This window comes from Aristolochia californica, unplaced genomic scaffold (assembly GCF_029961685.1).
Source record: "Aristolochia californica isolate CCGP_79_NKW_82.1479 unplaced genomic scaffold, dmAriCali1.0.hap1 SCAF_5, whole genome shotgun sequence".
In the NCBI taxonomy this organism is placed as follows: domain Eukaryota; kingdom Viridiplantae; phylum Streptophyta; class Magnoliopsida; order Piperales; family Aristolochiaceae; genus Aristolochia; species Aristolochia californica.
This window is the reverse complement of record NW_027182214.1, coordinates 40,106,837-40,119,446: the sequence shown is the minus strand read 5'-3', so window position 1 is coordinate 40,119,446 and position 12,610 is coordinate 40,106,837. Positions and strand designations below refer to the sequence as shown.

At 42.2% G+C, this 12,610-nt stretch overlaps 1 protein-coding gene across 1 annotated transcript in view; it reads left to right on the top strand.

The window, feature by feature from the left end:
• Positions 1-11,905, top strand: part of LOC137965854 (V-type proton ATPase subunit a1-like) — a 45,959-nt gene extending 34,054 nt beyond the window's left edge. Inside the window, exons 16-18 of the mRNA XM_068812221.1 lie at positions 10,448-10,641; positions 10,743-10,802; positions 11,280-11,905. Of these exons, the coding sequence (XP_068668322.1) occupies positions 10,448-10,641; positions 10,743-10,802; positions 11,280-11,484 (459 nt within the window). The 3' untranslated portion in view covers positions 11,485-11,905. The remainder of the gene's footprint in view (positions 1-10,447; positions 10,642-10,742; positions 10,803-11,279) is intronic.
• The last annotated feature ends 705 nt before the right edge of the window (positions 11,906-12,610 follow it).

The window sequence follows — 12,610 nt, the reverse complement described above, 5'->3', positions numbered from 1 at the left end:
AAAATTCCCCATTGAAATCATCCGGGCCCAGAGCACGATCCAAAGGAAGACCCAATGTTGTTTTTTCAATTTCCTTACTATAGAAAGGGAGCTCGATGAGACTAGCTGCGACCAAAGGAATAGCTTGGAGATGAACCCTTTCGAAGAAAGGGCGAACTAGCTGGCCATCAGAGTATAATTTTGCAAAAAAGTTCACCAGTGAGTCTGAAATAAGGGATCGATCCGAGGTACTCTCACCATTGACGTTGAGCGTGGTGATGCGGTTGGCTCTTCTCCGAGCAGAGGCGACTGCATGGAAGAATTTAGTATTGGTATCCCCCTCAACGAGCCATTTAAATCTTGCACGCTGCTTCCAATGCACGAGCTCACTATGAGCGAAGGACTGCATTTGCCCTTGAAGGGCGTATCTCTGGGTTACTTCTGAGGAAGAGAGGCTTCTAGATTCCTCTTCAAAGTCGAGACTGGAAATCTGAGAAAGGACGGCTGCTCTCTCGGCTGAGGAAGAGGCCTTTCTTGCAGAGGCCCATGATCGCAACAACGGCTTTAGCATCTTGAGTTTGGCTGGGAAATTCCACTCGGTCGGGCCCCGTCACGACCATCCTCTCCTAGAAGGACTGGATAGAGGAGTCAAAAGAGGGGTACGCCATCCAAGCATTGTTGAACTTGAAAGAAGGGGGTGGCGGGGTGCGCAACCGCCGAAGTGGGTATCTACCATAATCGGCCAATGGTCGGAAATAACCCTATTAAGGACTTTGCCTGTGGCATTGCTGTATAATTGAAGTCAATCGTTGCTGGCTAAGAAGCGGTCAAGCTTGGAGAAGACGGGGGGTTGTCTGCCATTTGACCAAGTGAAGGTCTTCCCAGATAGGGTAACCTCATCAAGATCCCAGCTGCCAATAAAGTCTGCAAATAGCCTCATGGAGGTAGTGATTCTCCGGGAGGGCGGGGATTTCTCGTGGCAAAAGCGGATAACATTGAAATCTCCTGCAAGCATCAAAGGAATGGGCCACCTCTGACAAGTCCTCACAAGGTCATCCAAGATGAGATGTCTCTCATGGTGTCTAGTAGGACCATACACACCCACAAGGCACCAAATGTTCCCCGATCCTTTATCTCTCAATTTGATTCCGAGGGAGTAAGTGCCACAGCAACGATCGATCACCTAAATGATATTAGTGTCCCACACAATCAGAATGCCGCCAGCCGATCCAATCGCATCCACAGAAATCCATCCAGGCTCCTTGTGAGGCCACAACTCATGGATATATCCAAGGGGTAGAGAAGCCACCTTGGCTTCTTGAAAAATAGCAACATTTGCCTTGGTAGAGGCAAGGAGGTCCCGAATTGCGGCACGACGACGCACGGATCCAATTCCTCGAACATTCCAAGAGATAATGAACATTGATCACTAGTCTTCTTGGATTTCTCAAACAGGTGGTTATCTCCCTTGAGGGGCTTCGTGTAGACGATGCCCATCACCTTGGCAAGCTCCACTATCTGTGCCCAGGTTTCTGGGTCGAATTTTTGTTGTTCTATCTGAAGAGCAGCCACATACTTCTGAGCTCTTTCACCCGTCTTTGGAAGGATGAAGTCCCCTATCTCGGGATTGCAGGGGTATCTAGAAATAGCACTAGGACCATCCTGGAGAAGCTGTCTCGGATGACCTCTATTCCGGCGCTGGTAGTTGGCAAGGGGAGGAGGAGAAATTTTGGGGTGGGAATATCTCGGAGGTGGTGGAGGGGGAGAGCTCATTATTTGAGTGGTGGTTTTAGGGGTGTGAGGACTGTGGGATGGAGTTATAGGAATGCCTGTGGGGCTTTTAATGGGGGGGTTTTTAATGGAGGGGTGGTTATTTTGGGGGGTAAAGTGGGAAGGTGAATGGCAGTTGTAGGTATCTGGGGGGTGGAATAGATTCTATCAAGGATAATATCTGTGGTGGGTTGAGATGGACTAGTGGGTGGGTGGTATGGCAGGTTGGAGGGAGGGACAACCAAGGAGGCAGCTGGAATAGAGTCATCGCCAACTATAAGACTGGCTGGTTCCGGACGCATCTTCTGGGGAGAAGAGGCCAGGGTTGCTGCTCTCATTGTGTGGACAGGTTGCGGAGAGTCTCTGAATTTAGTTGTAGGACTCGAGGTCACATTTCTGAAATCTTGCATATCTGTCAACTCAATACGAATCCAGAATCGGGCATTATCCACCATAATGCATCGCAAGTTGCATCCTTCGCAAGGATGAATAGGATTGATGAGGATCCGGGCCTCATCAAGATGATGCTAGTGCTTAGTAAGGGGGTCCAGAGCGATTATGTCACCAAACTCCGAGATGATGCTCGTGAAGACCTCATTGTGCCATAGTTCCACAGGGAGGCCGGTGACTGTAGCCCATTGCCCAAATTGACTAGAAGGAGTCGAGGGGAGCCATTTTGATATCGAAATGATGCCCAAGGGGGTGTGGGGTGTGAGAGCAAGGGCCGCAGAAGACTCTTGCTGGGTTTCAAAGTGAACAAGCCAAGAATCGGGGTTGAGGTAGGAAATTCTGGGTGTGTAGGGGAAGTGAAGCTAATCGTTCAGCCATTGAAGTATGCTGGATTTGACGATACTGGAGGGGGTGTGGACTAGGTAGAGCGGGCCAGAGATTGTCACCCTTTATGGAGCAAGTTGGGAGAGATTTGGATGGTTTTGGATTTTTCGAAAGGAATATGGTGTTCTGAAAAGAGGTTTTGAATGGCTGGGTTAGGGGGTTTAGGTAATTTCGAAGGAAGGGGAGGGCTGGTGGTGGGGAGAAATGGGCTCAGAGGAGTTGTTTTTCCGTTGATGGGGCTTGGAAATAAAGGGGGGGGGGGGGGGGGAAGGCTCGGGTGGTACCGTTGGATCTGGGGGCTCCCTTTGCCGGAGTCTGCGTCGGAGAGAGGCTCCGGATGGCTTCTTCGAACTCCTTCTAGCCAAATCCCGAGTTGGTGGCCTTGGGAATATAGATCTTGGCGAGTACTGTTGAGCTACGCCAATGGACGGCACGAAACTCTCTTTGTCCCCGAAAAGAGCTCACCGACAGGAAGAAAATCGAATCCCGTATCCAAAGTTCACGGGTTCGGTTAGCTTTGTTCGTGGCTCGTTGGAACTGAAGGACGAAGCTTGAAGCGGCTTCCATCAGAACACAGATGAAGGACATCTTCGATCCGACGGCAGAGGAGATGCGAATCACCTGTCCAGAGCTCCGAGCGACTTTCTCCACTGTAACTCGGTTTTTTTCGTAGCTGAAACGGAAAGGGAGGTTCCTTTTCTTTCGCCGGGAGATCGTCTTCCAGCTGGCTTCGAAATCTTCCGTAGGAGGTTCCGTTGGCTTGTTGGAGGGAAGATTCAAGGTGGGGAAGGCTCGGGTGGTACCGTTGGATCTGGGGGCTCCCTTTGCCGGAGTCTACACCGGAGAGAGGCTCCGGATGGCTTCTTCGAACTCCTTCTAGCCAAATCCCGAGTTGGTGGCCTCGGGAATATAGATCTTGGCGAGCACTGTTGAGCCACGCCAATGGACGACACGAAACTCTCTTTGTCCCCGAAAAGAGCTCACCGACAGGAAGAAAATCGAATCCCGTGTCCAAAGTTCACGGGTTCGGTTAGCTTTGTTCTTGGCTCGTTGGAACTGAAGGACGAAGCTTGAAGCGGCTTCCATCGGAACACAGATGAAGGACATCTTCGATCCGACGGCAGAGGAGATGCGAATCACCTGTCTAGAGCTCCGGGCGACTTTCTCCACTATAACTCGGTTTTTTCCGTAGCTGAAACGGAAAGGGAGGTTCCTTTTCTTTCGCCCGGAGATTGTCTTCCAGCTGGCTTCGAAATCTTCCGTAGGAGTTTCCATTGGCTTGTCGGAGGGAAGATTCAAGGTTTCCGAGCGTTTGGCTTGATGTTTTTCTGTGTCTTCTAGGAAAGTCAACCTCTTTTTGTCGATCGGCGTCGGAGAAGGAGTCAGCATCCTTGCCAGAAGTCTGTTGTCGAGGGTTCCGGTCATCAGCCGAAGGGACAGTGATTGGAGAAAGATCTCGGCTCATTTTCGAAAATCGGCGCACGTTAGCACATTCGAAGCTAACGGCGCACGTTACGCGTTTCACCGGTGCACATTACGCGTAACGTTAAATTTCTCTCCGAAATCGCCCAAATCACCTCTCTCACGCCTCTCGGTCATCACCAATCCATATTGGATACAGCTCCAGCCATGTTTATATTTCTGCTTACTATCTTGAATTATCTTGAAAGGACTGACACTCTTGGCATGCAATTTTTTGAAAGTGCCTTTGAGAATCTTTCAGGTCTAATTCTCACCATAACCATATCTCTTTCTTGAAACTCTTGGTACATCAACTGCATATTTGTAAAAGCTTAGTTACGAATATTAGCATGCAAATTAGAGATACGTTCATGAAGGATTCAATTGGTTCTAGGGTTTCGATTTTCAAGGTAAAGGAATGAAGTCAATGCATGTTTTGGGTTGGTGTCTTCACAAATCAAGGGGGCTAAATCCTATGGAATGATTGATCGAACTGTTATAAGCAAATTGAGCCACGTGGAGCATTTGATCCCAATTTTTGAAATATTCAACAAGTAACAACCTGATACGACCACCTGAGCTCCTATTAACCACTCTTGTGTACCTATAAGTTTGGGGATGGAATGGAAAGTAAAATCGCAACCTTGTACCCAACATTTTTCCAAAGAGTTTTCCAAAAAATTGCTCACAAATTTTGCATCTCTATCAGATGTTATGGGTTTTTGAAGACTATGTAAATGGACAGCTTCTTGAAAAAAGATCTTTGCAATGTGGGAAGCATCAGAGGTTTTGCTGCATGGAATGAAATGTGCCATCTTAGAAAACTAATCCACTACAACATTGAAAGAATCATGACCCTAACACTTTTAGGAAGACCAAGCACAAAATTCATACTAACATCTTGCCAAGGGGTGTGTGGCATAGGTAGCAATGTGTACAAGCTTGTAGTTTGCTTCCTTTCCTTGGCTTGACAGGTATGACATTAACTTATAATTTGAGCTACATCTCATTTGAGGCTAGGCCAATAAAATATATCATTCACGGCAATGGTCTTTTCATGACCAAAGTGTCTTGCGGCTCCACTCGCATGCAACTCCCAAGCAAAAAATTCACGTAAAGATGTGATGGGAAGACGACTTACTCCTTCGAAATAAGTACACATCAAGAATTTTGAAATTTGCGTTGACAACAAGATGTCCTTTAGTGAGTGACATATAAATATCTTGAAAAGCTTTACAATCCATTACTCACTCTTAATAGAAAATCTTGTGACTTTCACATTTGTGAAATGTAATAAAGCAACTCTACGGCCGAGTGCATCAATGGTTTTATTCTCATCACCAGCAGTAGCAAATAAACCACTTGACATGTTGTGACCCTAGCTTTTCTGAGAATTCAAGTATCTAAGGGCTCGATGGCCACTATGAAAAATAAACTCTTGCAGTAGCAAATAGTGGCGCTGATATTGTAAAGCTTGGACTACCGCATAAACTTCTTTATCATCAATGAAATATTGTTGCTTTGCATTATTTAATTTCACACTAAAATAAGCAACGGGATAGTTCTTGACTAAGGACTCTACCAAATGCTTACAATAGCGGAATCACATGAAACTTCAAAGACCATAGAAAAGTCAGGGTGCTGAAGTACAAGTGCTTTAGTCATTCTTTTCTTTACCTCAATAAAGGCCTTTGATGCTGCTTTAGACCATTTGAACTCTCCTCTTTTGATGGAATCGGCAATGGGAGTCGTTATGGTGTTAAAACCCAAGAATAAAACTACAGTATGAAGCCACCAATCTGTTATAGTCTTGGGTTAAGTACTTAGCTTTCCGCTACCAAACAGATCGGTCTTTTGGTATGTATTGGCTAGGTGCTTAACATTTGGTATTAGAGCAGGCGCTACGTCGCGAGTTTGACTCCCGGCGTGGGCGATCGCGTCGATCCAGATTTCAATGACCATGTAACAGTGGAGCGTGTCACTAGTGTTAAGCCGCCGTGGTCGTCGGCTCATGAAGGTGGGTGTGATGTTATGGTCCTGGGTTAAGTACTTGGCTTTCTGCTACCAAAAAAATCGGTCTTTTGGTATGTATTGGCTAGGTGTTTAACACAATCCATGGAAACTTCTAACCTCATGTACATTAGAGGGTTTAGGCCAATTTGTAATGGCTTTGACTTTCTTGGGGTCAACATATACACCCGTGACAAACACAACAAAACCCCAAAGAAAGGACTTGAGAGCTCATGAAAGTGCAATTCTTAAGGTTTACGTAGAATTTATAGTCTCAAAACTTCAAACACCTTCCCCAAATGGATAAGGTGCTCCTCTTGTGTTTTTTTTATAGATGAGAATGTCGTCAAAGTAGTCGACCAAAAAGTGGCAATGAATGACCAACACACTTGGTTTATAACTCTCATGAATGTGCTCGATGCATTAGTTAACCCACAGGGCATGACTAGCCATTCATATAGACCATCATTTGTCTTGAAGGTTGTCTTCCTCTCATTGCCAGGCCTATTGCGGATTTGGTGATAGTTATTATTTACATCGATATCAGAAAATATTTCAGATTCTATCATCATGTTAAGCATATTGTTAAATCGAGGAATTGGGAATTTATACGTGATAGTACTATTGTTGATGACTCGACTATCGACAGACATACGCCAACGATTATCTTTCTTGGGAGTAAGAAGGTCAGGTATTCCTCAAGGACTAAGGTTTTCCGTAGTGAAGCCTTTGTGTAATACATCATCCACCTGTCTCTTTAATTCAGCATACTTTGTTGGATTCATCCTATAATGTGGCAAATTGGTAAGGGTGATCCCAACACAATGTCAATGTCGTGTTATATATCGTGTTCACATACTTCCTTTGATATATACCATGCTCTTTTGCTTCTATTTCATAATGCCTATGATTGAGCACATGAAGAAACTTTTGTTGCACGAACTTGGGTTTATTGGATTTCTATGAGATGTTTTTCACTTCCTTGGATTTGGAGGGGTTAAATTTTATATTTTGCCCTTCATAAAGAAACATGTAAGTATTTGACTTTCCATAATGAGTGACTTTTAGATAAAAAAAAACCTGTGGTGTACCTAAAAGGATATGTGCAAAGTCCATGGGAGCAACATCAAACCATATGCAATCAATATAGGCAGCAAATCACAAAGGTAACAAATGCTTTTGGGAGTCTGAAATGTTTGTTTGGTCAACCCAAACCACTTTTTTGTGCCTAGTTATTTAATGGCATTTTTGGAGATAGCATTTATGCAACTACCTGTATTGATGATCAATTCGTAGTTTTTGTCTCTACACTTATTAGTGTGCAAGTTGTTGTTCTTAGGTTGAGTAATCAAGCACCTCACTACATTCTATGTGAGTCATCTCATTTGTAGGCTCAACACCATCCTCACTTTGATTCATGAACAATGCATTCTCCATCACATTCCTCTTCATCTCCATCTTGTATAGGGGTTCCTAGTAGGACCTTGATAGGCATAGTGGCCTGCACCCCCTCACCTTTAACTGACTTATTTGGTGTTGCCCTTCGAACTAGCAAATCGCTTTCCTTTGTTAGCTTAAGGTTTGGACTAGTTGCTGCCCTTTGACACTGTTAAGTTGTTAATAATAGACTGGTTATTACTAGGGAATTCCCCAACTAGGGAAGTAAACCTTTTGGTGAAAAATTCTTTAGCATACTGTTCCAACTTGAGGCTATTTGGAATGCTCAATCAACAGAGTCCACAGTAAGTGGAATCATTGTACGTCTAATTTCAGGTTTTATTCCTGTGCAAAATCGAGAAAGTGTCAACCTAGGGTCTTCTTGAAGGTCACAGAAAACCACAGTTCATCGAATTTCCTCATATATTTGGTAATAGTCATGTTATTTTGTTGCAATGCTTGCAATTGGTTATAGGATCCTGAAAAAAAAAGTTATAAAAAAAATGTTTGTAATTGGTTCATTAACAGATCCCTAAAAGACGTAGGGAGGTACTTTTCTTTGAGTTTTTTTTTTTTTCATTTCATCCCGAAAGTTAAGGATCCTGACTGAATGTTGAATTTGCCTTTCCACATTAGTCCAGTGAAGGTTGCCTTAGCAAGTTAGCTTCAACTTGGCAAACCTCACACATTGATTATCCGTCATACCATGCCAATCAACATAACTATTTATATCAGTTAACTAATCCGAAAAAACCTTTGGCTCAAGTTTTCCATCATAACTATGGGCCTTACTTTAACTTTCGTAATACTATCACTCCCCTAGTCATTCCAATTGGTACCACGTCATGGTCTTGGGGCTTTCCACTGCTCATCTTAAAATTCCTGATGTGGAGGGCGTGGGTATTGACATGGGCCTCTTGGGAGATTTCCTTGAGTTGGTCCTTTTCTAACTTATGTTATAGTCACAACGGTACTACATGACTCATGAGGATTTGGTTGACCGTTTTCCCTATCATTCTACCCTTGTCCATTGAGACGATTAGCAGCCTCTAGGCTCGTAACAAGTGTTATGATCCTAGGGTTAAGTACTTGGCTTTCTACTACCTACAATGCCGGTCTTTTGGGTAGTATTGGCTATGTGCTTAACATTTGGTATCAGAGCTATACCGCGGTTGTGAGTTCGAATCCCCAAGGGGGCAACCTAGAGGGAGTGACCTAGAGACCTGTGTAGCGCAAAAAGGCGGTCCGGGTCGCTAGAGTGGGCCACCGTGGATGTCGACTCATAACGGTGGGAGTATTGTTATGATCATGGGGTTAAGTACTTGGCTTTTCGCTACCTACCAGGCCAGTCTTTTGGGTAGTATTAGCTAGGTGCTTAACAACATGCTCTTGGGTCTTGTTGGAAAATCTATCAAATTGGGTTACGTGGTTCACCCTACTTAGTATTGATGCTCACTAAAAGTTTTGTTCTGGGGACATGGTTTTGTGGTAGTCTAAGCCACTACGAGTGGGCATACACATGTTAATGGAAGAAAGATATGGGAAGGTCTAAAATAATGCCTCAAACGAGGATCTAATACAGAATTGATGAGAACAATGAGGATTTCAGGTTTTAGGGCTCTAATAGGTGCTGAATTAGGTCTGACTAAACAAATCAAGATAAGGTATATCAATTGCATGCTAACACCATAATAAAAATATCTTAAATAGTGAAAATGTATTAAAGTCCCTACAAACATGCATAACAAGTACTAACTGAAGGAGAAATACCTTACGGATGAAATTTCTAACAAATCTAGGGCATAAAGGAAAATAAAACTCAAAAAGGGCTCATAACAGGTTAGGAAACGAAAAGATGCAATATTTTCAGGTTTGTCCTATCAGAGTGGTTCCGTCCACTCTTGTAGGCGGTAGCTTTTCGCACCTAACAGATCGGTTTGTTGGGTTGTATTGGCTAACCGCTATCATGGTATCAGAGCTGGGCACACCACATCCCGCATTCGAATCCCGTGAGAGATAGTCAAGAATGGGCGGGGTGGGTGTCAGAGTGGTTCCGCCCACTCTTGTAGGCGGTAGCTTTCCGCACCTAACAGATCGGTCTGTTGGGTTCTATTGGCTAGGTGCTGTCATGTCCAACTTTGATTTAGGCAAATCCAAATAAGGAAGAGCAAATTTTGATTAAAGAACTAAAGGTGAATGGGAAAACTAATAGAGAGATGCCGTAATTGAAGCAGATAGTCCAGTACTGAAATTTGTAGAAAACAGGGTAAAAGATGTAGAACAGCAACTTCAGGATTTGTTATAGTACTGTGCTATAGTAAAAAAAAAAATGGCTTCTCTCTCACTGAAATAGAACTGGAAGGAAAATACAGTGAAAGAAGAATATTTTGCAAGCAAAATTTTAAGAAAGAAGGAGAAGAGTTGGCATCATACCTGATTTTGGAATTCATTTCCAAGAGAAAGAGGCTTCACGCCTAAGCAACAAAATTCTGGAATTTCATTCGTTAAGTTTTAGTTACAGAACTTTGGTAGCTTTAAATAGTCACGACCCTAGAATTTAATTGACCAGATTTAAAAAATTTTATTGATTAAAACTAAAGGCCAATATTAAAATTTAAAGAACCCTAGTGGACCTTAAACTAACACTAAAAAGGCCTATTAAACTAAAAAATGCAAATTAAAAATAAAACCAATTAATTCTTAAGGACCAAGACAGCCATTTGAAACATAACCCGATGAAAATAACAACAAAATTACAAGTAAGATTCACCCAATTTTCTAAACCTGCTAATTAATACAATTCAAATCTTGGGTACCTCATTGGGCTAAATAACTACATTTCTTTTGCTCCGCCTTATCCTTGCTTGGTACTCTTGTCTCCATCATCTGGACATCACATGTTATTCTTTTTCAAAATTGGCATATCTGAATTCCATTAATTTCCATGTGGTTCTAGAGATTTCAAGGTCGTACTTATGGTATACTTGGAACCTCTGAGGGAGATCTGGATATTGAGCCTGATTCTGCACGGCAAAAGCATGAGGAGTTCAATTTCAGTGAAGTGTTTGTCCATCAAATGATACATTCTATTGAATTTGTCTTGAGTGCTGTCTCAAATACTGCATCTTATCTGCGACTATGGGCTTTGAGGCAAGTCTTATTCTTCCGGCAATTTTGGATTTTTTTTAAACTTTTTTTTTTTGTTAAAGCTTGTTTATGAGTTCTTCACTATTTTTTTCTTAACTCTGCAGCTTGGCTCACTCAGAGTTGTCAACCGTTTTCTATGAGAAACTACTACTCCTTACTTGGGGGTGGGTATTGTTCTTTAGCTTTTGGTAGATTTCGTTTGCACATGTTCATCCTTATCATACTGCAACAAGAAATGGGTCTGGACTGGTCTTCCGAACCTTTTTTCTCCTCTCTTCTTCTAATTCTTCTTATAGTGAAGTTTTCCTTTGGTTTGGATTGATTCTGTAGGTAGTTTTTTTTTAAAAAGGATTGCTTCAAATTTTAGACTGTCCGGCTGCTTTTATTGGCTAGTACTGTGGGTTCAAAAACAAAATGGGGATTTTTTTTCTTTCTGATATATGCATTGGTTCATATTTACATGGGCCAATATGTTAACAGTTAGGGTTTTATTCCCGAGGAGAACACAGGTGGAGTACCTGAGTTCACCTCTTTTCAACAGTTTCTGAACATGAAGAAGATTCTAAAGAATAACTAGTAAGAATCTTGATTACTCCCTGCCTCAAGTTGATGGTTGACAATCATTTGATCATGATCAACAGGTACGATAACATTGTAATTCGGCTAGTGGGGCTCACAGTTTTTGCCTTTGCCACTGCTTTCATATTGTTGATGATGGAATCTCTTAGTGCCTTTCTTCATGCCTTGCGGCTTCACTGGGTTGAGTTCCAAAACAAATTCTACCAAGGAGACGGCTACAAATTCACACCCTTCTCTTTTGCCTTACTCTCAGATGAGGAAGATTGAATAGTCTAGATATTATGGTGATCATAACAATTTTGCTCAACTGGAGAATATTGAATCAGCACCAAGCATACAACCTGATGGAAGTCACTTCCCTGCCACTGTTTCAGAAGTTCCTTTGCTCAGATGGTTTCAGAAGCTCTTCATCAAGATGCTGCTCAGAAATTCAACAGCTGAAATTTGTAAATTCGCTTACTATGGCAGCCTTTGTTGTAATGTAAAATGAGGAAGATTTGCGATTTCCTGGTATCTCTAGTTGTGATTCAGGTTAGAGATCCTATTTCCATAACACACAAAAAGATTGTCGAGTTTGCCAGAAACTGGTTCTCAAAATTTTGAGTTTAAAGGGATCTTTGTCTTTTCAACAATTTGTATATTACTTGAATAACAATGAATAAAATGTAAGAATCTGTGCAAAAATGAAATTGAGCTCATGAAAAATAAAAAAAGCATAAAGAAATTTTATGTAGTTCGTCCTTGGATGAATTCTGATGCTTATTTATAGGTTCAGAAGAGAGAATTTGAATTCTTACTCAATGATTCAAATTTTTATAATTTATGTCATCAATTACTTGATCTATGTAATCATGGTATCAAGAGTTAAGTCAAAGATAAGAACTCTTGACTGTGATACCATATAAAATTATATATAGCAAAGGCATGAACAAATTTTACTTGAATTCTTATATCGATTACACGCTTATTCATAGGCTAAGAAAGAAAATTGAAATCCTTAATCAAGAACTCAAATTTATTTGATTTATGTGACAATTAATTGATATGCATAATCAAGGTAATCAGAAGATTTTTCTTTATTTTTAGCTATCAATATTGATTTTATAAGTTTGTCATATAAATTAATTAAAAAGGAGGGTTGATAGTTAAGCAGGCTGGATGTCACGGGACCTAGGCCCACTGTACACCCATTGGGCCAATTTGAGGATGACTAAGAAGGAGAAATGACTAGCCTCCGCGAAGAAGTAGCTGAACTCGAAGATGTCAAAATTCGACTGACCCTATTGGAGAAGGCGGTAGCTTCTGGGGGAGGGCTTGGACCGAGGGAGTTTGCTCCAAAGGTCAAAGTCCCAGAACCTAAGAGCTACAATGGGAAACGAGATGCCAAGGAGTT